Source organism: Babylonia areolata, chromosome 21 (genome assembly GCF_041734735.1).
Source record: "Babylonia areolata isolate BAREFJ2019XMU chromosome 21, ASM4173473v1, whole genome shotgun sequence".
In the NCBI taxonomy this organism is placed as follows: Eukaryota; Metazoa; Mollusca; class Gastropoda; order Neogastropoda; family Buccinidae; genus Babylonia; species Babylonia areolata.
The window spans coordinates 37,418,462-37,445,395 of NC_134896.1; the positions used below are offsets into that span (position 1 = coordinate 37,418,462).

General features: G+C 39.3%; 1 protein-coding gene across 2 annotated transcripts; it reads left to right on the forward strand.

Moving 5' to 3' along the window:
* The first annotated feature begins 388 nt into the window (after positions 1-388).
* Positions 389-26,122, forward strand: LOC143296450 (RNA-binding protein 25-like). Of its 2 annotated transcripts, none has more exons than XM_076608387.1 (19): positions 389-533; positions 2,583-2,675; positions 3,654-3,688; positions 4,813-4,920; positions 5,343-5,432; positions 5,917-5,974; positions 6,359-6,450; positions 6,917-7,241; positions 8,110-8,171; positions 11,155-11,235; positions 17,053-17,318; positions 18,114-18,207; positions 20,544-20,633; positions 21,423-21,496; positions 22,110-22,260; positions 22,706-23,078; positions 23,663-24,015; positions 24,923-25,069; positions 25,571-26,122. In XM_076608387.1, the coding sequence occupies exons 2-19, from the start codon at positions 2,606-2,608 to the stop codon at positions 25,661-25,663; spliced, it is 2,562 nt and encodes an 853-aa protein (XP_076464502.1). In that variant the 5' UTR covers positions 389-533; positions 2,583-2,605; the 3' UTR covers positions 25,664-26,122. The 2 variants fall into 2 exon arrangements, with proteins under 2 accessions (XP_076464502.1, XP_076464503.1); XM_076608388.1 differs by having other exon boundaries at positions 23,666-24,015.
* The last annotated feature ends 812 nt before the right edge of the window (positions 26,123-26,934 follow it).

The window sequence follows — 26,934 nt, forward strand, 5'->3', positions numbered from 1 at the left end:
TGTATGGATTGTTTGTGTGGCTTCTGGGTCTAGTTGCGTTTCCGCGTTGTTACTAAGGGTACTACTTTCAAAGTTTTGTTTGTGTTGGTGGTGTTGTTGCTGTTGGTGGTGGTGGTGTTGATATCTTTTCTGGTGTGATCGGCGGCAACGGAGGAAGAGAGCAAGACGAGAGGGGGAGCGCCAAGCCCCCCAAGAACCCCGCGGCGGCACCCGGGGCACCAGCCGCCCCCACCAGCCGCCCGACGCGCCGGGAATGTGGACGTGACCTGTGTCACTTGTACATCATGTGTGTTTCTCATTTGTTTTCTTCATCGCACGGGATGGGGAGGGTACATGGACTTACAAACCCACAACAATCGAACCGTCGCGTGACGCTGTCATGACCACAACACAAGAACAAGAGTATTAACTGTGAATCCAAATTGAGAAGAGAACTTACTTCCCTTTGTATGACGTCATCATAGTTCGCCATTTTGCGACCAGACAGACGAGTGTGTGAAATTCTTTCTTTATAAATTGCTCCAGTCTTTGAGGTAAGATGGGATTACTTGTTTTCACAGATTTACAACAAGTTTTTGCAGAACTAGATGAAACATATTGTAAAACATGGCTATTTTGTTTATTTATATATAACTGATGTAAGCCGTTTGTGACCAAACGCGTGGAAAACGCCACAAATCCCTACACAGGGCAAGCAAGCGCTCTGTGATGGTCGTGACTAGATTTGTGCAAGGGCTTTTGAAATGGTATTCGTAGTAGTGTGTGTAGAGTTGTACATCTTGTAATGGGCTGAAATAGTGGTTCTATTTGCGCATTGAATTGCATCAGTAGTATCTTAAACACTGATCTTGTGATCAGTTGATGGATTGCTACAATATGACATATATTGATAACGGCAACAAGAAAAGATTATATTTTCATAGTATTTCGATTTTTATGAATAAAGAACATTAAGAACAATGAAATTCAGATGACAATGTACATATTGAATACATACACACGCAATGACACTTTGCAGTGATACCTTCATAGACCAAGTGAGACACCTTGTAAACATGTATACATCCTCACATAATTATACACCCCACCACAACATCCATCACCGCCACTACCAATACCATGTACATTTATAGTGTGATTTGTTTTTGTGTTTAAGATTATGGGCCAATTAAACTAAATTGAGTGACATCATCAGATTTAGTGAATTATATAATTTAGATAAGAAGAAACTGTGTGTCAACATTGTGGGCGTGTCTTTAGACGATAAGTTTGGATTATCCTCGGTTTACAATTTATTGTTTGAATGAATAAATATGGACACTTGTAAGTCATATAGCGCCTATTCTTGGTCATTGACCAAGCTCTTAGAGTCATTTGCACAACAGGCTGCCTACCTGGGTAGAGCTGACTGATGGCAGCTATTTGTTTCCTGTGTCATTTAACCAGATTTCAGGCACACACACACACATACACTCTCCGACAGACATGTAACATTTTATGTTTATGACCATTTTGTTTATTCACACCTCCATGTAGGCAGCCATACTCCGTTTTCAGGGGTGTGCATGCTGGATATGTTGTTTCCATAACCCACCAAACGCTGACATAGATTACAGGATCTTATACTTATCAAAAAATAATTACTGAACACCCCCCCCAAAAAAAAAAAAAAAAAAAAAAAAAAGAGAGATTACTCCATAGTTATGAGAATAAAACAATAGAAAAACCCTTTTGTGACTGGCCTCTGTATGTTCCTGGCATCTTATTCTTAATCTCTACTTGAGGATTTCACTGCAGTACATTTTAATAGTTCTGTCATCATCTGTTAGCAGCCATGTCATGCCTCATATAAATTTTGTCCTACTTCTACAGCTTGTATTGTCTTCTAATTTTTGATAGACTTAAGAAGAAGCTGTAGCTTGACACTTATTTATAATCATATTCACAAATAACATTGAACTAAACTTACTTGAACTTAGTTGAAGTCATTGTTGATTTTATCAATCTGAGTCCAGAAGTGTGGCAGTCTCTTCATCTTCAACATCCAAAATATGTCTTCATTTCTGCTCCTGCATATGAATGTATATGAAATCATCCTATGATAGCTTAATAGAGAAAGAGGGAGAGAATCTTCCTTTATAGATCTGTATTTATCCTCAAACAAGGGTAAGCAAAGCCCACTGTGTAAAACTAAAAGATTATGAAACTTAACTCAGTTATCATAATTATATATTTTTTATGTGAAACAGAGAACTTTCTTGATCCAGACACTTAATTCTCACACTCTGTATTAAGGAATCTCCTCCTTTCACACACATGCATGCGCGCGCGCGCACACACACACACACAGAGCAGTGCTTATTATGTAATTGCATGAATCAGTCAAGTTCCCCATGGGCTTGCTTTGATAACTACTGCACTGGTTCTAGAGATAAAGAGACATTAGTGTACTGATAATGTTAAGCCAAAGTCACAAATGACTTTTGTTTTTTTTCCTCAAGTGGTTTTCACTGCACTATTCACAAACTGAGAGAGAGAAGAAACTTTAATTTTTGTATTGTCTGTTTGACGTTTGATTTCAGGTTGCTGATTCAGTGTTACCACTATGTCTTTTCCTCCGCGACCTCCGTATGGAATGCCCATGATGTCTGGGGGATTCTCTTTGACACCCATGGGCAAGTTGGCAGTTATTGGATTTTGTTGAATCTGTCATTTGTGTTGTTGATTAGACTGTTGAGGTAAAAAAACCAAAAAAACCCAGTGGATTGAATATACACTGAGACAGAGTAAGAGACAGCTCTCAATTATACAAGGTGACTGCAAATGCTGTACAAACGTATCTTAAAATGGAAAGTTCTGTGCTTATAGTCATATGATTTATACACGTACGTCAAATGATATGTGCTCTCGAATGATGAGATATCCCATATTGCGAGCAGCAAAGGCGATTGAGAGATGCAGAATGTGTGAATCAGCAGGATTCTTTTTTTCTTTTATACGATGGCACTTAATATCTTGGTTTTCTTATTGTGCATACAATGGCACTTCATTGTACAGTGTTTGGTTGTAGCAAAGCAGGCTGTCGACTGAAAAAATTGAGGACTGCATGTTAGCTGCTTTTGTCTGTGTCGATCGACTTCGGCATCACTCACGATTAAGCGATGCACATACGCAAGATCCAAGATGGCCGTGGAACTCTCCAGTGGTCTATTGGAATGTATACATGAATCATGTCTCAGCAAATGTGTGCTTACTGTGGATGTGTATGTTTACGTGCGTGTATGCATTTTATTATGATAATGGGTGTTGCTGAATATCATCTATATATATGGTTTATACTTTTTCTCTTTTTTTATTTTTTTTTTTTTTTTTTTATTTTTAAGAAAAGGATTGGATTTTATAGTAGACCAAGTTTCTTTACCACACTCTTATGCTCACTCATATATAATACTATATCAGTATATGTATGTATATATATATATAGTGCACTGTGTCAGTGTGTCATTTCTCGAGTGAAATGAAGATACGGAGAAGGTGAAAGAGTGACTTTGTGCATGTTTTATGGTTACAACAATGCAGGGCACATTCTATTGGGGAAAATTCTTGACTGTTTTAATTAATTTGTTGATCGAGCTTTTAAACCTTTTTTTCAGGTATGAATATGATGCCCATGCAGATGATGCGACCGGTAAGTAATGTTCATGAGAACATTTATCAGTTCAGCCAAAAGAGGCATGTCAGGACTAGAATCATGTCTAATTTCCAAACAAAACGGTGTTAAAGAAATTAAAACAGATGTCAGGTTATAAGTCTTCCAGATTTCAGAAACTGGAAAACTGAATTTAGATTGCATCCAGATCAGCAACATTTTCTTTGGGGTGTTCATTAAGTTGTAGCTTTAAGACAGCATTGCATTGCATTTCACCACCCTGACTGCATGTCAACATGTATATTACATGTCGTTATAAAAACAGATAAGCTACTCAAGTTATGAATTAACTAGAATTTAAATGAAGAATATTGAAATTTGCGACATGATTTTCTAGTCTTCATAAAAGTTCATGGGGACAAATGCCAAAATGATGTGGACAAGTCTGCGTATCTTTGTAAAGACACACCGTTTGGTTATGTAGAAGGTAGTTTTTTTTTACTGCAAGAAAGAAAAGACTATGGATTAATTACATGTTATACATTGTTTACTTTTTTTCTGTAATCTGTAATATATTTTTTTCCTACTAATTTCCAGATTTATTTTTTATCAGCAAAATAATAGTCTGCTATCAATTTTTGTGTGGAGTATTCGACAATTGTTTGTAGAACAGATATTGAATGTCCAAACCAGAAAGTGATGATGAAGGCATGGAAAAGCTGACACTTAAAATTAAATTTGATAGTCGGCCCTGAAAAGATATATTCTGGCTGTTTGGTGCATTGCAAACCACTTAATTTCTGTCTCCAATTGAGAAATAGAGATTTGTGGAAGATGCTTAAGCTGTTAATCAGTTATATGTGACATTCTTATGTTAAATCTATAGGACATCTGTGCATATATTTTTTTATGTGATAACTCGTAATTACAAGTAAAAGTAGTGTCCGTTAGAGCAAAATGCTAAACCTACATGCATATAGGTATGTGACACTAATAGATTAGGGTTGGGGATGTCGAAACAGGTGGATAGCTTGATGAGCAATGTCAAAGGGTGAATATACTATTCCAAAGTAGGATTACCATTGTTCTTTGATCTGGTATGAACTTACACTTGATAATGGGGGAATTTATGACATTTGCTAACCATATGATTGCATTTACAGGTGATGAGACCAATGACAATGACTCCAGTAGTACCTCCACAGCAGCAGCAGCAGCAGCAACAGCAGTTCAAACAAATGAAAAAGCTTGTTCCACAAGACATTCCTAAGGTAACTTTCTGTGGTTTCGTCTTACAGAGTAACTTGGCCTTCAGATATGCAAGTTTCATTCAAACATACCTACATACTATACTTTTGGTTGTATAATGTATTTTCACATTTTATTTATTAATTTGACTATGGAAAACTGTGAGGAGACTGGGATGGGAGAGACAAAGAAAAGTGGACACAAAACCAGTATTAGTCAATAGCAAGACATAGAACTAGCGTTGATAGGTTTTGCTTGAAATGAATGTTTTATTTGGTGTTGGTAGGTGTAGCTGGAAATGAATTATGTATTCCAAATAAAAGACTGGAAAATATGCTTAAGTAATTTTTGTTGTTGTTGAGAAATTACAGACTTTGAACAGAATAATTAGCTTTCCTGACCTAAATGATTATAAGTTTGCTGCATTGGGTTGTGTGTCGTACAGACCAATGAAGAGAAACCTCCAGTCACCACAGTATTTGTGGGTTCCATCAGTGAACGAGCGCCAGATATGATGATCAAACAGATGCTCCAGGTATGTCCTGTCTCCTGTACCAAACTCACCTTGCCTGTTGTCTTCTTATCTGTTGGATTTTTCACATGTCATGAGTTTCCTTACATTCACCTGTGTGTTTTTCCAGATAGCCGGCTGACAATGAGGAAGAGTGAATAGTTTAGAGTGGGACACTGGGTCTCACATTAACTGAACAGTGATTCAGAGATTTTGTAGAGTCTGGTGTGCAGTATTGAAACATATTGAAAGTTGTATCATCTTGGAAACCAATAGAAGCTGCAAAGAATGTCCGTGTCAGCTTCTATTGCAAATAGACATGCATCTTTGGCTCATTGATTACTAGTCAGTTGATAACATAACACAATGCAGTTGCTACAAAATAAAATAATAAGGAGTTATGATGGATCTGTGTTAATAGTGATTGATACGAGATGTAAATTGGTTCAGTGGTGGGATAGACTGTTGTGACAGATAGTGAAATGAGGAACTGTATGTGGTGTTTCAGCGCTGTGGAAATGTCTTGAGCTGGAAAAGGGTTCAAGGTGCTTCAGGAAAATTACAAGGTGAGTATAAGAATTATGAATAGTATTTCTTGGTCGGAATGTGGAGAGAGACACTGATGATTCTCTCTTCTGTTGACACATTTTCCTGTTTTCCTTTTGAATGGATTGGAAGGGCAGTGATTGATTTATCTTTTTCTCATTGAGGGTCCCTTGCAAGTCACCCATAATTTTACTTGCTAATGTACATTTACTTAATGCATTTTTAAAAAGGCCCCCCAAACACCTTTCTCTAGGTCACAGTATTTGTGTATTTGTTGGTGGCTTGATGTTAAAAGTACCTTTTTTTTTTCCTTCTTTTCTTGCACAAATGTTTATGCTTCCCTCCCTCTCCCACACCCTTTAAACATATCCCCCTTCATCCACAACTGTTATTCTGTGGTGCAGCATTTGGCTTCTGTGAATTTGAATATCCTGAGGCCACCCTGAGATGTATCCGTCTACTGAACGAGTGGCAGATATCTGACAAGAAACTGAAGGTTTGTGGTATTTTCATTGACCATTCTGATCTGAGTGGCATTTTGTTTCTGTTATGGATGAATCTGCTGTGTGTGAGCAGAACAGGCAAAGATTTTTATTTGTGATGATACATTGGTTTCTAAAAGTGATTGCGCATTGCTGTAATACTTGGTATATATTTGTTGTCATGTGTGTCAGTGTATCGGCAATGAAATTTGTCATCTGAATGAAGTCCTAAGAGAGAGAGAGAGAGAGTGTGTGTGTGTGTGAAATTTTGATGTATCCAGTTGCGAAATAAAAATTTTTTGATTAGCACACATGATTGTGAGTGGGTTGCAAAACTAATCAATATTTTTATGTTCAGAGACAGATCCTAAATCTTATCTGTATTAATTTCCTGCCAGTGTTTCCAGCTTTTTCAGGATCTTATACCCAAGGGCATGGAGAGACTAAGCTGATCTTTTTTGTTGTTGTTGCCAATAACAGGTAAAAGTAGATGCCAAGACCAAGACCCTGCTGGATGAGTACCTAAAGAAGAAAAAATCCAAGGATCAAGGCACAGAGGATGCAGACAAAGACAAGGACAAAGACAAGGACAAGGACAAAGACTCCGACAGCAAGGAGAATGGAGAGAAGGACAAAGGTGACAAAGACAAGGACAAGGAAGAAGGTGAGGAGAGCGCCACAGAAGAAGTGGAGGAGCTGGACGAGAACACCATGAGGGAGGACCGCGTGGCCCGGGCAGGCCTAGAGGCCATCATGAGGGAGTACGCCTTTGAACTGGCCAAGGAGCCACCCACGCCCAAACCAGGTGAGTGTAGTCACCTCTGGAACTGTTACCTTGAACTCTCTGGTGACCTTAGTCTCTGGTTAACTTATGGATTTGCTGTCATATTGATTGAGAGAAGTTTTTTATTTTTTGCTGTAAATTACACACACTATACCAAACCCACTGGTACAGACTCCGGCAAGGGTCTGATTCCTGGCCTGTGCAAACTACTACCCCACCTTTATGTAAAGATCGAAACTAAGTGTGGCTAGTGACCTCCCTTAGAATATTACCTCCCTTCAGCGTACCTGTTTATCTGAAACTTTGGTGACCTTAGTCTTTTCGTTATCTGTTACGCCTTTGCTGTCATATTGATGGAGAGTGGACATTTTTAAATCTAATGAAATAAGAGAGGATTTGGTGTGAAATAAAGATATGAATAAGAAGTGTGGGCAGTGCATTGTAGAGCTGTTAATGGCTGGGTTTGCTCTTCTTTTGATTCTTTTTCAGTTCTGCCACAAGACAGTCTATTTTCTGTATTAGGCACCCTCCATTTTGTCTTCCATTCTGTCCAAGACACCTTTTTCTGCACTGGGCATCTTTCTTGTTGCTCTTGTACTACTAGCTTTTCATTTATCATTAGATATGTACAAAGCACTGGAATAAATCTGAACAAAGTCCTCTGTTTATATTGAACTGTCAACATTTACACATGATTTAGATTTTTTTGGTTTCTTATTTTCTGTCCTTTGTAAGTGCACAATAATCATTAATCCAGTTTGAAGAGTTTATTTTTCGTAAATATTTGCTTCAGTGTTTAAGAAACATTTTTTGTCTTGCTATATTTGTTTGTTTACGTAGTTTTGTGTTTATTGATGATAAATGAAAGTGATGGTGGTGTTGTGTGCAGTTGTGGAGAAAGACAACAAACCTTCAGTGCAGAAGAAAGATGTCAAAGAGCCCAGAGATGTGGTGAGTCCTCTTTTGATCTGAAACAGTGCTTACAATGTTTTACTTGCCATACAGAGAAAGAAGGACATGGTTGCAGAGAAATGGTTAGTGTTAATAACCAGAGTTAGATATTGTCAGTCATTGACAGGCTGAAGTCCAATGTGGTTTGTATTTGCCTGACAGAATGCTAGTTATCTGAGTAGAGCAAAATCTGGCACAGGGATGCACTTGCACACACACACACACACACACACACACAAGTGGTGAAGAAATAAAACTTTGGGCAGTCTTGAGAGCAACAAGTCAGGCAGAGATGGGGAAAAAAAGTGAACAGATAATTGAGAATTGGAAGGATTCAGATCTGCCTCATGATTGTAAACACTGAAATGGGGCCCAAGATGCCTGCTTTGCTGCAGTTATTATCCAGTTTGGCCAATTATGGTATTGTCTTTTAAAAAAAAATTTAACTCTGAGCATGTGTGCATCCAATCTGGAAGTGATAACAAAGTGGAATGGCTGATTCTATATGCACTGTCTGTTCATCTTGATGAGATTAGTGGCAAGGTGGAATGTCTTGATGGTAGAGTTTCAGGGTGTTTATTTTTTCTGATTTATGAGGATGTATGGATTCGTTGACATGCTTTTTACATTATATAAATGTTACTATTTCTTGCAGCTGTCAGAAGATGTGTTCGTTATGCTGTGTTACAATACCAGGAGACAGTGTCGTCTGAAATTTGAAATTCAGTATTCCTGTCTACTGTTTTTGTGTCAAGACCCTGAACTTTCCATATGGTTTGATAATTCCTGAGCCATGTGTTTTTCCTGTTATTTTCTACACATTTTCTCCCGTGTGATCATGTTAACCCTTTTGCTATCAGGGAAGTAAGAGTTAAGTGAAATCTATTAGCCAGGGTTTTTTCACAAAAAACGGATATATATTTTCAAAAGATTCTGTACCCATAAAAGTATACATTTCAGACCTGTTTACCAGTATGATTTTTGCGTAATTTGTACACCATTTTGACATGGAGTTCGCCAGCACTTGAAAATGAATTTCAGTACGACTTGTGAGGAAAGAAAAAAAATTGCTTAGCCAGGCTAATCAGAGTTCTGGTCCACAACAAAAAAGTGGAGAGCACAGTTTTGACGCTGCTAGCGTGGCGACAGGTTCTCAAGGACGACAGTGAAAAGTTCACTGCCAGCGCCTGCCTGTTGATGTTACATGATAGCAAACCAGCCCTGTCTGTAGACAGTCCAAGAGGGCGACCTACATGGATGGTTGTGACAATCTTCCTCTCAAAGAGGGTGTCAAAGTCCAGTTGTGTTGAGGGGACTGACAGTCACACATATCAAAAGCCCCACACCCCTCCCCACACCCCCCTCACCTGAAGCCCCATTGCTCAGCAACCTTCCAGTTGATGGAACAGCTGTCTGTACCACCTTCCCTCTGGAACTGTGACCCTTCACCATCCTCTTTCACACACACACCCTCACACACCCTGGCAATGTGAACGCCTGAAACTCATTCACACTTTCACTGACACATGCGGGCACACACACACACACATCACTCTCTGTGTGTACAAAACACATCCTGCTGTGGCCTGTTGCTGTTTTAACAGTTGCCCTACCGGACAAGTGAGAAATAGTAACTGTTGACCCCAGCTAACAGAATCTTAATTGAATCTGTCAAACTGTTGACCCCAGCTAACAGAATCTTAATTGAATCTGTCAGTTCCTGACAGTGTTTGTCCCACAGTGCATATGCTGGCTTTTCTTATTTAACTCCCGGCATGTTGCTGTATTCAGTGGAGGTTTAAAAAAAGACCATAGTCTTTAGTTGGCCCTGAGTGGTCAGCTGGGCTAAACTGAAATCAACTGTACTAATACTAGTAACACTGATAATAATAATGTGAAATCAATGATAGTTGTATTGTGGAAGTTACTAAATCAAAGTTTTGGATATGTTTGCTTGGTACACTGTTTTGAGGAGTACACCCTTTTTTTTTTTTTTTTTGACAAGAATACACAGAACACAAATATAAGTTTAACAGGTCTGATATTTTCTGAAAGGTAAATGAATAAAGAATACAAAACACATGATGCATTCCAATTTTGCATATGTTCAGTGACATGCAGTTGTTTTGAAATTCGTGTTGTTGTTTTTTGGTCACATTTTCAACGTAGGTAATTTGCACAGTAATATATTTTCTGGACAAATGGATACCTCAACGCACAGATTATACCAGAACAATCACAATAAAAAGAAAAGAGACAAATACACAATATATGATATTGTGACTAAGTGATAACATATGTGAGGCCGCACCTTATTGGCCTCTGTCCCTCTCCTTTTCCATGCCTGTAACTGGACACTTTGTCCAGTTCTGCTGAGAACCCTTTGGCCCAGTGCCAAGAATATCACTAACAGTGTGAGCTGCTAATAGTTCGGTCACGTTTCTGTTGTCTGCCCGCATCACTCACTGTTTGTTGTTTCTTGGCCAGTCTCATGATTGCTCCCTTTATTTTCTGTTGAATTGTCCGACAAAAGTTTATCACTGCCTTCTTCTTCAGGTTGATGCTTCAATTCTTTCTGAGAATCAGTTAAAGCAATTTTGGTTGTTTAAGTGCACCACAATCGCATGACTTGACCACGGTGTCTGCCATTTTGCTGAGTGAGCGGGCAGCCAGGCAAAACACTGTGGCACTCGCAGCCACTAACCCAATGAAATCATACAAATAAAGGACTGCCTCATGACATGGATCAGATTTCTAGCTATCAATAGAATTTAGAAAGATTCCCCAAGCTAAAGCTACCAGTAGTTTTGTCAACGAACTCAATACAAACCAGGGAAAAGTCAGAATATTTCGCTGACAAGTATCTTGTCATTGTGGCAGCGAAGTGTACTCTGTTGTGCTGAGTTCTCATCATACAGGCAGCCTAGCGGTTAAGTAAATGATAGTCCTATTGATTTCTGTGATTTTTTTTCTCCTGATACAGGGCTTTGAAGACATGGATCTGGAGGATGATAAGAAAGAGATGATCAACAAGGAGATCAGGATGTTCCGAGACATGCATAAGGTAAGGAGAAGGAACAGTTTGCTGTATGCTTGCTTGTTAGGTCAGTGTTGGTATTTTGTAGATATATGTTCCATGAGGGCAACAGCTGGTCCCTTTGTCGTCCCCCCACCCCTCCCCTTTTATCCCCACAGTTTTGCAGCTGCTCTGTCTGCTGAGAACAGGAGTGTACAGTGCCTGTGACATGGATGTATGCTGGAAGAGTGTCAGCACAGAATGGAGACAAAGATGAACATCGAAGTTTGTTCACAGATCATTGTACATATTTTTTGTGTGTCTGTCAGTCAGTCAGTCTGTGTGTCCGTCCACACTTGCATCCACAAGTGTGAGCATGTGGTTGTTTATGTTTGTGAGCCTGCTGACCAAAGATCTTTCCTTGTTTATACAGCACACTGTGTGTAACAACAACAACAAAAATGTCAGGAGTCATTTGAAACTGTCCAGCATTGAAAAATGTGTGTGTGCTCTCAATTGAGCATTTGCGCCCATGCTTGCATGTGTGCACACGTTTAGTGTGTTGTGATTGTGTAGTGAAGTATGTTGTTATTTCCTGTGTATGAGTATTATAACAGAGAGAAGACAAGACACTATCTATTTTTCTTTGTGCAGCTGGAATCCAGAGAATAATTGTGCATGAAGCTGAACTTGCTTTTTATTGTGTCCAGATGTTTCTCGCTTGTCACTCAGCTTCCTTGCCAGCTCTTGTTATTTGCGATATTATGATTATGAAAAAAAAGAAGGAATAATTGAATATGCTGTGTCATGATGTTGACTGTATACATAGATACATAGTTGTTTATGTTCTTATGTTTTTTGTTGTTTTTCGTGGAAAGGATGTTTAAAAATGAAATTGTAAAAAATGAAGCTGACATTTTTTTGTCGGCAAGAAAAATGTTTTAGTTTCTGTTGTAAGAAACATATTTCAACATTCTTTATAGAAAGTAAAAGAATTCTTGCTGGTTTTTATTGGACTATTTTTCCATGTGTTCAAAGCTTACTCAGAATTCATGAAATTCATTTGAAAAGTTGCAGCTTAATAATGCTGTAATGTATTATTTTATACAATGGGTTAGATTTTAATTTCAAAGTGAAAAATTTTAAATCAAATATTTGAAATCTATAGTGATTAGCTGTGAATTGTTCTCTTCACGATGACATAATGCATGTTCTGTAGAACGGTAATATTTGATCTGTCTGTTCTGTATAGACAGTAATTTGATCTACCTACCCATGCCTGAAATTAATAGGTTTTCATTTCATTGCTGTAAAACAACTAGGCTTCTAAGACCGTGTCTGCAATCACGATGAATACAAGTTAAATAAATGTTCTCCAGGGGTAAGTGTTTGAAAACCATCTTTCTCAAACAATGGCACTCACTTGTCTGAAGCTTGCATCATTACTTTGTTGGTGCAGACTGGTAAGTCCTGGTGAGTTCACACTTTTCCTTTTTTTTTTTTCCATAGATTATCTTCGTTTGATGACCGACCCATGGTCTAATGTAAGCAGTATCTGTGGAGAAGGCAAGAGAGCTTTGCATAGTGTGCTGTGTGTGCTTAGCCCTGTGTCCAGTGTGTATTCCTCACTCCCAGAATGGGGGGAAGGTATGATGCCCCATGCTGCACACAGCTGGCTGAAGCCACACAGGTCAGACTGCAGCACTGGAAGCTTTTCAGGCTTGATCCACATGTGCTTTTTCTTGATGGCAAGGCTCATGTAGCATGGACTACTTATGATACACAGTGGGTCAGGACTTGTTTAGCTGGTGGCACTGTCCTAGTTTGTCAGTTCACTTGGTGCTAAAAATCCCAGTTATCTGAAGACCAGCAGTGCACAAGGCACGGAGATTGAAATTAACAGGCCACATTGATGTCAGTCCTTGACATTGAAGAGAGGAATAACCAATACATTTTTGTGTGTGTCATAGTTATAGCAGGCAGCAGTCCACAGGGAGAGAGGGGCAGGCAGAATTTTACAGAGAATGGGGGTGGAGGGGGAGTGCCGATCTATTCTTGCCTGTTGTTAAAGGATTGGCAGTCTTTTAAGATTAATTAGTGAAATGTGATATTCGAAGGAGGGTGGCAGTTGGTATAGAATTGAAAGCCACACAGTGTTTGGATAAAGGAACCACAGACAGAGAGCAGGATTGAGGTACCTTCATGTGTATGACTAAGCACATCGCAGGTTTTTTCAGTTGTCTGAGACAGGTAAGTCAGAGCTGCCATCACAGCTAGGTAAAACTGAATTTTTGTTTTAGAATTAAAAGTGTAAATATACTTTTCCTGCAAGATCAATGGACAAGTATTGAAGAGGTTAGTGCCCTTACAATTCCTTTCTGAACTCTGAAGTAGTACATGTGGGTACAGAGTATTATGGGCAGGTTAGTGATTTGATCTTTTAGTACTAGTTATTGTGTCTGTGTCGTGCATGTGTACCATTGAATTTTTAAAGAAAATGAAAACATGTATTAAAGATTCTGAAAAACAGTAGTAAGTGTGTCCAAAGAAGGTGAGATTATTCACAATGTGTTAAGTACCCCAAGTTTCTTCCTTTCCCCAAAGAATTAATTTCCTGTCACTTTCAGTTTTATCACTGTTCTATGGCTTGAAAAATGAATTGTATAAAGATTTTACCTTATTCTTTTTGCTATGGTTTATTTTGTGTTGGATGATTCATTTGCACACACACACACACACACACACACACACACACACACACATATGTTTACACTCATCTGTTAAAAAACTAGACAGGCACCTTCAGTAGAAACAAGTACATTGCACTGAAAGTCCTTACCTCTATCATTTTCACAGAGGTGGAACAGTGATAACAGTCTATCCTGGAAAAATTGGATGTCCTAAATGTTGTGCAAAGTGCAATAAAAAATGAATAAATAAATTTATTTATATAGAAAAAATGCCTGTGAATGCAATGTAATTAACAGCACAACCAGGTAACTTCTGTTTCGCTATTTAAAAAGCACCTCAGGCATGCGGCTGGTTCTTGGCTGCTTGCTGCAGAGAAAGACTTCCACATCATTAAAATATCAGCTCCCCAGGCAGCAAGATTTCCTTTTTTGACTCACTTGTGTAAACAAAGTGAGTCTATGTTTTAACCCGGTGTTCGGTTGTCTGTGTGTGTGTCTGTGTGTCCGTGGTAAACTTTAACATTGACATTTTCTCTGCAAATACTTTGTCAGTTGACACCAAATTTGGCATAAAAATAGGAAAAATTCAGTTCTTTCCAGTCATCTTGTTAAAAACAATATTGCACCTCTGGGATGGGCACAAAAAAATATAAAAAAAGAAGCCTAATTATATGCAAACTGCATTTACTGTTATATTTATATTTTTTGTATTCTCTAAACTTGGCACTTTGACCTCTTATTCTGACACAACAACAAGAGGAGTCATTATCATTTTTTGTTCAAACAGGAACTTCTTTTGCTAAGCATGGAATTTTTATTTATTTTGCAAACGTTTTGGTGCAGATAGTAAAGAAGGGAAATTACTCTGTAATTAATGCTAGGGGACTTAATTCATCACAAGTGAGTCTTGAAGGCCTTGCCTCTCTTGTTCTTTTTGTTTTCTTCTTTTTAAATGTGGTAAAGTTTTGGAGAAAATTGTGTGAAGATTGTGTATGGATACACCTTGGTGTCCTGTCAATAAAATTATTGCACTATCAGCCCCTTTTCTGCTGTATGTTTTTAACTTGTGATTACAATATGCCAAGGGAAGAAAAATGAGCACCCACATGTGGACACATTTACACTATTTCTTCCATTGTAAAATTATCTCAATAAAGTGAAGCTTGGTGGTTGTTGATACTTGTTCTTTTAGCAGCTAAGAATAATTTGAATTATATGGTATGTTTACTAGGCCATTTTTCTTGTTGATACTGTTGTTTGAAAAATATATACTATAGATATAAATGATATGTGTGACCCAAAGACATATTAAAACCCAAATGAAGGCACCCAAAATTATGTTCAACATGCTAGAAAATCACTGATAAAATTTTCAGCAAAGCTGACATGAATCGATGAAAATGCACTGCTGATAATATAGCCTGGGCTTATCACACTAGTGAACAGCCAAACAACAATTATCAGTGTCTTTTTTTTTTTCTTTCCTTTTCCCCCCAATGCCCCTTCACTCCACAAAGATCCAGCAGGCACAACACTTTGTATTAACAAACCAAGAAATAAAGTGTAGATCTTGGGACAGAGATTCAGTTCAGAGACATTGTTTCTGGTGTCTGTTTATCTAATTCGATTGATGGCCCATACTTCTGTGTGCATGATATAGTTTCATGTATTTTCATCAGATTTTGCAGCGGTAATTGTTACCATGGTCAAAAGTGAGTGTTATAATGTGTTTCTGCATCTCTGAGTTCTTTGTCTAGCTCTCATCATGTTTTCATCTTGCAGAATTCTCATGTGTTCTTATCTCTTGGGGATTTGCTTGTTTGCAAATAATGATGTACCTTTTGTTAAGGTGGTTGATTCTGAAAAAAAGAAAAGCATGATTTCTATAACAAAGGGGGTGTTTTTTAAGGGAATGTGAAAATCAAGTTTGTTGGGGAAGACTTCAGTTACTGGAAGTGGAAATGTTGAAAAATGCTGTAGTAAATGGGATGGGTTGGAGGAGGGATGCTGGGGGTTCCCCAGTGAAGAAAGGTTGGAGTTGTTAAATATATTATCAGTGTATTCCCAAGTCCCTGCATCCTCAACCCTCCTGAATTCAGTCCCCTTTTTCTTCATCACCCTTCCACCATAACTACTTCTATCCCCCCCCACCTACCCGCCCCAACCCCCTGCCTCCCCGCCCCTCCCCTCCCAAAAAAGGGCAGTGTAGAAAATTTAGGACCTGTGGAAGGTGTAGCATTTTGTGTCATGTTCTTTGTTTTCATGCTGTTCACTTTGTCTAGTAAGGGGTGGTGGGGAGGGATGGGGGAGGAACATAACTTTGCTTTATGTCATAAGCCACAGGGAAGAGAGAGAATGGAGACATTTGTCATTGGGTATGATTAACAGAAAGTGGAGCTTCTTCCAACCTTCTTCATTTGGCGGAAGGCACGGCAGTTGCCTGGCGACGAAAGAGGAAATCTTGCGGTGATGTACAGTGAATTGTAGACAACTTTGGTGTACTTTGCCTTTCATGATGTTAATGGCTGCAGTATGTGTAGCTTTCATGTTTTCAGCTTTTGTGCATCTTGGTTGAGGAACATTAGGGAGCAGAAAATCCAGCTTTGTTAACATTTTAATTTGCAGAAAAAAGCCAACGGTATCTTTGCTCTTATTCTTGCCTGTTCAGCATTCAAAATTGTGATTTTGTCAGAATAGTTTGGGATAATCCAGAATATTTGGTGGGAGTAACTTTATAACTGAACGGAACTGAAACAATGTGCATGAACTAGCAACAACAACAAAATCAAGACGAATGCAGTGTTGAGAAATGTGGAATGCTGTTTCCTCATAGCACATTTGCATCATTTTTGAAGGACCATGAAATTAATCCCAGTTAAGATGCACAAAGCTTTTTTTTTTTCCCCCCCACCATATTCCAACTGATCGTTGAACCAGAATGTATGTGAGAAATGTAAAAAATATATGAGCATGGTGCCAGTCCCACGCTCTTGGTTAGGTGAACATGTGTATGTGGGTGTGTGTCTGCAGGGTGGTTGTGTTGCTGGAAAGTAATGGTTGGGGAAGATCAGTTGGAATGTGTTATCTTGATGTCAGTAATAAGCACTTGTGACTGGCTGCGTGAGAAGCAGGTGGCTGGCTATTAAAGCGGGTGTTGTTTCTGGTTTATTTTTAGGGCAATGAGGAGGATGAGGAATCTAAGGAAAGAGACCGAAAGGAGCGTGAACGCTATGAGGAAATCAAACGCAGGCGGGAGAAAGAAAGGGAACGCAACAGAGAACGGCTGCGGGAACGTGAGCGGGAAAGGGAGAGGGAGCGAGAAAGAGAGCGGGAGATAGAACGAGAGAGGACTCGTTCCCGGTCAAGGTCCAGTTCCAGAGGACGCTCAAGACGCCGACGGTCACCTTCAAGAGACAACTCCAGAGACAGATCCCGTGACAGGTGAGACTTCACTCCCCCTTTTCTTTCCCCTTTATAAGTTCTTATATTTCACATTTTCAAATTAATTTTGGATATGTTTAGGTCAGCCTTTGGCATCAGTGTTGTGAAAATAAGATTCTAAGCTATTTCTGGTGGATTTGTTGTTGAGATATTGTTTGTCTCATGGCTAAATTTCATGTTGTTCGTTTCATATTTTTGTCAGTTATATCTCTCCTTTTATTTATTTCACTTTGATTCAATACACAGAACTTATTTTAAAGGGCTGAGACAAGTGAATGATATACAGATCTGTCATTGGTTTATCTGGAGACAGTTAAGAACTATGAGGCACAGTATACTGGAATTAAAAAAAAAAAGTGATCTACACCACCACCATTTATCCAACTGCCTGTTGTTTGTGAATAGGCTGGGGGAAAAAATATTCCAGGAAGGAGAGATTCATTCATTCTATTTTTATCAACAGTTTGCAGCATTAGAACGTTACTATGTGTTGGTGCCCAAGATGGAAAATTCAGCAAGATTTTGTATGTGAGTGTGACATACTAGCATGCCTGCGCATGCATTCATGTGGGTATGTGTCAGTGGAGTTGTGAGAATTCAAAGCCAGTTACCCGGGTAGTTAGTATTACAAAGTGCATTGCGTTGCAGTCGGTTGTCACTTTTGATATTTGTCAGATCACTTGATATTTGTCAGATTATTGGTCGAATGTCAGATATAAGTGTAATGATGTATGTGATAATGAATGAGATGTGTGTTGCTCATGAGATTATATATGGTTTTTGTGGTGATTGAAGGAGGAAGGAACGTGAGATGGAGGAGGAAGAAGAAGCATATGAACGTCGCAAGCTGGAAAAGAAGCTGAGGGAGAAAGAGGCTGCTTACCAAGAGGTGGGTATCACACTTACCATGATGGATACCTTTCTACTTTACCTGCCCTTCTGACTGGCTTATACAAAGTATGCAATTTTCACACTGTGTTGAAAGGTACTCTACTATTTAAATTGTTCACTTAGAAGAAGATATAGCCTGTTCATGCTGCTTGGAGTTTATTAAGCATTATGTTTTAGAAAGGTTTAAAAAAAATAAATAGATAAAAACTGCAGTGTGTCTATGTTATTTATTAACAGACGGGGTCTGTATGGGCCATGGAAAAGCTGGAAAAACATGGAATTTGAAAACATAATTTTCCAGGCCTTGAAAGTCATGGAATTCAGGAATTCTGGTCAAAGACATGGAAAAGTCATGGAATTTCAAAAGTGTGGTGTGTGTGTGTGTGTGTGTCTGCCAACATCAAATGAAAATGTAGCAAGTCACAGCACTGAGCTTCTCTGAAACGAAAACGAGGCTCTGGGATGAGTAATGTCAAATTGATTCTGATTGGTTTAGAGCTCTGATTCAAACACTTTCATTGGCTCTCCCACATAATTGTGGGCCTTTAGCCTAGAGTGTCGTTTGGAATTGGGAACAACACTCAGTGCAGTTCATGTAGGGGGGTGTAGATTTAATGAATTGTGGCTGAGTAACAAAGACTATGCAAGTTGGCTGGCAACTCGCATGGATCCTGCAATGGCATACTGTACGGCATGCTGGAAGTCTTTCGATATTTCTAACATGGACGATGCTGCTCTGAAAAGTCATGTAAAAAGAAAAAAGCACAAGATTGTTCTGTCAGCAAAAGAATCGGCAACTGCTTTCCTTTGACTGATGGAATTTTTTTTAGCTTCTCATTCAACTTCAGAACATATCTCATCATGTGTTCATGTCAAATGAAACAGCATCATTGTTTGTTTCATCGTCAAATGAAACAGCATCATTGTTTGTTTCATCAGCCATGCCTGCAGTGTGTTCGGGAAAATCCAGCGATGTCAGTCAACAAGTTACACAAAGCAACACCTGTGTATGTGTGTGTGTGTGTGTTAGTGGTATTCAAAACATCAAAGTAACAAAGAAGATGCTGTTTGCTGCTGCTACCTCCCGTCAGAAATACTACAAGCACCTAGATGATCAGAAGGAGGAAAAGTAGGAAGCTGAGAAGAAAAGAAAGGCTGTCTGTCATGGATGAACTGGATCATTTGAAGAAGAAAAAAAGAAAGAAAGAAAAAACATGTGGAAGACAGAATCAGATATTTGCATCAAAGTGTTTATCAGTACTCTGAGCAAGCTGAAGACAAAGACAAATGTGAAAAATTTACTGACTTTTGTATCCTAAGTCAAATAATCTCTGGGGGTCTGCAAAGTAAAAAGAGGAAGAACTGAAAACCCTTGATCAGGAGATCGAAAACCAGCTGAAGCACACTGCAAATTGTTAGGAAATTTGCAAGGATATTTTTCCAAAGAGAAGGACACTTCTGGAAACCAAAAGTTTCATCCATGGTATTGTTAGGACAAGGGAATTAGAGGACTGTGTGTGCAAGTGACTATGAGGACAATGTGTGCAAGTGACTATGAGGACTGTGTGCGCAAAAGTGGCATCAGACCAAGATACATTGAGGACAGTGTGTGCATTAGTGGTGTTAAACCAAAATGAAGAATACCTTGAGCCAGTTGAGGACAATGTGTGCTGTGACGGTGTTAAACCATAAACCAGGATGCCTTGAGCCAGCTGAGGTCAGTGAGTGCATTGGTGGTATTAAACCAAGAGGCTATGAGGACTGTGTGTACATTAGTGGTGTTAAACCAAGAAACCTTTTGGACAGTGTTGTGTACTTGTGGTGTTATCAAGATACCTTGAGCCAGCTGAGCATAGTTTGTGCATTGGTGGTTTTAAACCAAGATACTTTGAAGAAAATGTGGGTATTGGTGGTATTAAAACAAGACATGAGTTCTTTCTGACTGCTGTGCTATGGACATTCAAAGCACAGTAATGATTTTAAGTTTTATCTTCCCAATAAGCCGTTTTGATAATGGAAGAATATACATTTTGTCATGAAAATAGTGAATTTGGAGTTGCAGAAATTTATGAAAATGTCATGGAAAAGTTTTGGAAAAGTCATGAAATTTTGAAATTGTAAACCAGTATGGACCCTGAACAGAGTATGATATGGAGTTAAAACAAAGTCTGAAAGCTTTGAAAGTATATGCATATGCTGTTTGTCATAATAGGGTAATTCAGCTGGTTGTAGAACTGTTAATTTGTGCTTGATCAGTGTGTTTTTGTGACCAGAAATGGACATAAAAGTGAAGAAAGCTGACCATTTCTTTTTTTTTTTTTTCTCTGTCCTCAGCGTCTGAAGAACTGGGAGAAGAGAGAAAGGAACAAGTCCAGGGAGTATGAGAAAGAAAAAGAGAGGGAGGACGAAAGAAAAGCTGAAGAGGTAGGCTTCTGGAATTTGTTGTTTGGAGTGGATAGTATTTGTGTTGTGGTCTGTATTCTTTGTATGAATAGATGTATAGATAGACTGCACCCTTAATTTGTTTATATCAATCAGTCCAATGGAGAGTCATTGTGCCTAATATAACTGCAGTTTCAGCCCTGTGGATTCACAAGATATCTTGGCAATCAATGACAATGAACTTAACTCCCATGACACTTGATCAAGAGACATAACTTACAAATTAGTCGTGTTCTGAACCTTACACAATTACTTTTCCTGTTGGTGAAGCATAGAAATATCTTGCAGAAGAAGTTGGTTGCTCATTAATAATTGATCTTTTTATCATATGTTTAAGGATCTAAAAGTATGCAAGGGAGATCAAAATGTGCAAACAGCACGAGTGGTCAGCTCTTCTTGATCAGTCCAAATATAGTCAGGCAAATGAGCACTGACACTGAGAAAGTGTTGTTGGCAGTAAAGTTTACTTGGGTATTCAAAGAGATGCTATACACCCCAGACAAATTATTAAACAGAACACGATTATATAGTAAACAAGTGCAAACAACTTTGCCTTTTGTCCAAAAATGACTTCACATATAAGCTTTTATGAAAAATATGTGTGGGTGAGAGTACAGTGTAGCACTAATAATTTTAACAGTATGGATGTACTCATCAAGGTTGCTGCCTCTGAACAGACTTGTCAGATCAGTGCCAGCAGCCCTGAAGTTTTTTTTATGTTTATATGTACCACCTTCTTCACTAGTGTCACTATCTGGACTTTTTCTTTAGGCAAGAGAAGGCAGACGTCTGAAGGAATTCCTGGAAGATTATGATGACCTGCGTGATGATCCCAAATTTTACAAGTAAGTGTGTGTTGACATCCATAACTGCTGGCTTAGAAACTTTTACTGTGTGTTCGTGTGCATGTGTGCATTACCAGTGAAGAGATGTTTTAGAATTAATATACAGGCTTGCTGTTCTAAATGGCTGTTCTGGCAAACTGCCTTTGTTTAGGATTTAATTGATTAATTTTTTTCATGGTCACATGCTCCTGAATGTATGTTTATTCTGGTGGCAAGCTGATATTGTTGTCAGCATCAATTTTTGGAACCTGTACTTGTCTACAGGCTGTTGCATTGATTGACTGGTTTGTTATCATTTTATTGCATCCAAAGTCGTCTTCTGAGGTGCTGACCAGTTTGGACCCGCCATGTTTTAGTGCGGCAGACTAAACTGAATGGAAAACTTTCCTTCGTTAAAGAACATCGTGGTGTCAAACATTTTCGTATTTCTTTGCTTAATACCTTTTTGGTTCTGTTAACTTTTTCAAGTTTCCTTTATGGTCATATTGCGACGTTTTTTGGGTTTTTTTTTGTTTTTTTTATATATATATGCAATCACCAGTTGTGGTTGAATGGTAGAGTATGTGACTGCAGTCAAGAATGAACCCTGACCATAATTATTGTGACTGTGTAGGGGAAGCCCTCTAGCCAGACGACTGAAGGAGCGAGAGAAAGAGAAGGAGGCAGACTTGAGGGACCGGCAGAGAGAGAAGGAAGAAATTGAAGAGCTGAAGAGAAAACTGCTGGACCAGGGTCACCCTGACCCAGAAGCAGAACTTGCCAGGGTAAGCACACAGGGCTTGTGTCTGTTCCTCTACCACTGTTCTTTAATGGACTCTTCTCAGCCTCTCCATCCCTCTGTGTGTGTGTGTGTGTGTAAACCTGATTATGTATTAGTCAGCAGAAAAATGAGTTCAGTCGAGTTTAAATGTTAATTTGGCTTGTGGATCCAATTGTTTTGTCTGACAGCCTTTGAACAGAGAGGGATATGATTTGCATGTTTGTTTGTTTTTGATTAGTTTTCTAAAAAAAAATATTGTTGATTGTGTGTTACGACGAAGATTCATTGGCTGTTTTTATTGTCACTGTCATTGCAGAAGGTGATTATAAATGTTATAGCGTTTGCTATTGACTGGGTTAACTGATATTTGTAGAGATCCCAGCCAAGGGTATGACACTAGTTAAGTAGCTGTGTTCAACAAAGTAAAGAATGATCACCATCTGTCACAGCTGGAGCGTGAACAGGAGGAACATCTACGTCCCCGCCTTCAACTTGTAGAGCCAGAGCGAGCCCCCTCAGAGGCCTCAGAACAGCCAGAGAAACCCAAAGAGGAATCTCCCTCTTCCTCAGAGGAAGAAGAGGAGGAGGAGAAGCCTCCTGTGGTGCCCAAACTACCTCCAGGCCCACCCCCCAAACCTGTGGTGGAGTCAGCTCCTTCCCTGCAGTCAGTGTCAGAGACCAACACCCCCTTCACAGAGGATGAGACGTCTCGTCAGAGTGTCCCTGGGCAGTTCATGGATGAGTCCTCCCAGTCACAGCCCTACTTTGGGCCCCCTTCCAAAGAACAGTCTGCAAAAATGGGCTTTGGCTCTTTGAAACTAGGTCAGTGTGAGTACCAGCTGTGAACACTTTCAGAAATGGTGAATGAATGGAGGATGGGGTGTTTTTGTAAACATGGGGCAAGCAATGAAGAGATTTTTGTTTGAAGCAAGTGGGAAATGTCACATGAATTATGTGTTGATTGTACTAAGAAATCATTCATGTGATCCATCTATATGAATGAGTGTTTTTCTGACTGCATCTGCTGAATGGAGAGTGAAAATAGCAGTGGGGCTTTGTGATGCTGTAACTTAGCACTGAACAAATCATGGTCAGATTAAGGATGTTTTATTTTGGTTTTCTTTCTTTTCATGGTTTACGTTTGACTGAAAGAAATAGCTGTGAAGGGACAAGAGATGATTCTTCTGAAGGTGGTGTTAGATATGCCATTTCTAAAGACAGGTGATAAGAGAGTCCATGCCTTATCTTAAACTGTTTGATCTGATTATTGTTACAGTGTCTGTTGATATTCGCATTTGTGATTTCTAATAACCCTCACTTTTATAAAGGCCTCATCTGTCCTTCACTGTGTCTGTGCATCCTCACTGACGCTCATTGACCTGTCCCCTGTTTGTTGTTCTGACCAGCAGCCTCCAACAGCCCCAGCGATACCAACAGCAGTGTGGGCCCCTCCCTCCCCCCTGTCCCACCCACCACTGTGGCGGCCGGCACCACCATCGTGATGGGCCCGACTGTCCAGAAGCGCAAGAAGCTGACAGTGGGAGATGTGTTCAACCAGGATGACGACGACCAACCAGAAGGGAAGAAGCGCAAGCTGATTCCCCTGGACTATGACGAGGACAAGCCCCCAGTGGTGGAGGAGAAGAAACCCACCACCTTGGAAGAGAAGCGGCAGAGGATCAAGGCTCTGATTGAGAGCATCCCCACAGTGAAAGATGAACTGTTCAACTACCCTCTAGACTGGACTGTGGTGGATCTGGTGAGTGTACTGACTTTCTTGTTGTCTATGTAGTGAGGGGAACCTTCACTCTGCTTAATCTCTGGATTACCTACAGTTTGTATCTGAAATGCAAGACAGAGCAAGTGACTGTCCTTTTGTGCCTTCGCTGTCAAATCAGTACAATAGTTAATCTGACAGAAAGTGGCTACTATACTGCCCTGCTACCTTAAATTCCAATATGTATGATTGTGAGGTGTGCTCCTTAAGATGTAGTCAAGTTCATTTTACCCAGATCACTTGGTATGGGCAAAAGGTGTAGTGTCAGTCATCAGCTGATTCACAAAGTTGTGATGTCCAAGAATGGAGATGGGCTTACGAAATCTGTTTTGGTTTTCTTTTATCACAAGCTGTCTTCTTTTTAGAGCTGAAGTAGATGTGGACTGTGCAGGGATGTATGTATATGATGATTGTTACGTGTGACTGTGACAATCACAACAGGAGAGGAGGCAACTGCTGCCCTATCTGGACTAGAATTTGATTATAGCGGAGAGTGTCTTGCCCAAGTTAATTCCTACTTTGTCAGCCAGTGTTCAAGACCAAGGCACCTGTGGAAGTACTGTTTACAGCACACAGGCCACTGAATTCCTGAGGGGGAAACCCCAGGATCTAATGGCACCCAGTAACCAGGAAAGACATATCAGAGAAGTTTTGTAGAGCCATAGCATACGCTGAGTCATGCTTGCCTCTGTTAACACCGTTGTCCTGTGTTTTGGAGGCTTTCTGTGCTCCACCTTTCACAGAGCTTTCACAGGAGACAAGACTAACATGGGAGGGTAGGGGGGCGGGTTGCTAAAGAACCATTGTTGGAACTATTACGTCTGAATAATGCATATATTTTATATGACATATCGTTAGTATTGATGTGATGACTTTGTGGGTATCTCAGACTCTGATGGACAAACGCATCAAGCCGTGGGTGACGAAGAAGATTGTGGAGTACATTGGGGAGGAGGAGCCAACGCTGACTGACTTTATCTGCCAGAAAGTTGTGGCCCACAGCACTCCACAGAGCATCCAAAATGATGTGGCCATGGTCAGTCCACTGCATACATCTCTCCTCATTTCTTGTTCTTTTCTTTTTCTTTTTTTTTTTCTACTGGCACTGTCTGTTGTATCTGTCTCTTTCTGATTTGTTTTGCTGAAATCTTATGACAATAGGGAATTGTAGCAGGCATGTAGCTGTGGGGTAGAATGTGTTCATCTGTGCATGATATTAGGTCACAAATTTGTCTGAGTGTTCTCATTTCCCTTTCAGATTTTGATGTAAGTGTGATAAATTTGACATTTTACTCTTTTTAATCCAAGTTATTAAACATATCTTGAAAGCAAAACATGCAAAATGAATGCAGGAATAAGTGTGTTGGAGAAATTGATGTTTACATTCTCTGTACAGGTTGATAGAATGGTTAAGACCAAAGATGAATAGAACAAACTGCTGCTGTTCAGGAAGGCTTAAACAGATGAAAAAGCAGATTATTAAGTAAATCCAGACTGGTTATGAAAATAAATTAATGATCTGTTTTTATGTGTGCAGGTGTTGGATGAAGAAGCAGAAGTGTTTGTCGTCAAGATGTGGAGACTACTAGTGTACGAGACTGAAGCGAAGAAACAAGGACTTGTCAAATAATCATAGATGTGTGTTTGGCAGAATGACTGGACAGTGTGTGTGATGATCCAACAGAATGACTGAAGGGTGCATGTGATAATGCACCAGATTCCAAATAATATGTTGAATGGAGTGGTTGTGCTGATTGCAGTGTGTGATGTCAGGTGTGCGTGAAAAAGAGGGGATAAATGTAGAGTCACTTCAAATTGCCAGAGATAAAAAGAAATGAAGAGGACACTATCATATTTGTTCCTGCTCAACACTTGAAACAGTGACAGGACAATTGTTCACACATTATCAGCTTGGTTTGATGTAAAATGACTATGAATTAGAAAGTGACCCATCCTTTTGCCATCATGTACTACTGTACCATGTCAGACTGGAGCAGGTTGTGGTCAGCGCATTTACTCTGGCCAAGTGTTAAAGCTGATGCGGTATTACAATACCCCTCGAGAATTCCCCTGTGGTCAGATTAAAGAATTGACACATTTTTAACGAAGAGAAACATGAAACAAATGGGCTTTTTGCAGATTTAATAATTTGTTTTTACAAAAGAGCATTGATTCTTTTGTTGATTTATTGGTAAATAAATAATCTGATGGACAGCTTTTAAAATTTTTGTTTTTTAAGGGGGTGCTTTTTTGGTTGCTGTTCACTGCTCGCCATCATGTTTCCAGATGTTTTTTCTTTCAGAATGAAAAAAAAAAATCACACATTTGTGTGACAGGAATCCAGGTATTTTCCATTTCCCTTTGCAGACAGTATTTGTGTCCTCTGTGTATGTGGGTGCTTGTGAGTGAGTATGAGAGTAAAGATTTCAAGAGGTTGTAAGGGTGTAAATTTGAAATCCTGTAAATATATTCAGTGTGAATGTGGCAAGTTCATCAAGTCATATCTGTCAAGATTTCTGTTGCATACAGAGCCCCCACCTCATCCCCCTTTTTTTCCCGTTTTTTTCTTTCCCTGGAGAGTAGAAAGTTTGTGGCATTGACTGTTAAATGTATTAATGAAAATAAAATGTTGACATTTGCATCAAACTCGAGTCAGTGTTTCATTGGTGTATCTCTCTCACTCTCTGTCTCTCTTGTTCTGTAAGATTTCATTTTGGTGTATCTGATATCAGTGTGCACAGTAAAAGATACAAGTCCAGCACCATAAACGATATGGTATGTCCATTATGTAGGTCTGCAAAAGAAGAAGAAGTCAATTTCGTATCATGTTGTCCTGTGTTTGATGACTTGAGACAAAGTTATATTCATTTCACGCAGGGGAGGGAGGTTTTGAGAAAGAGT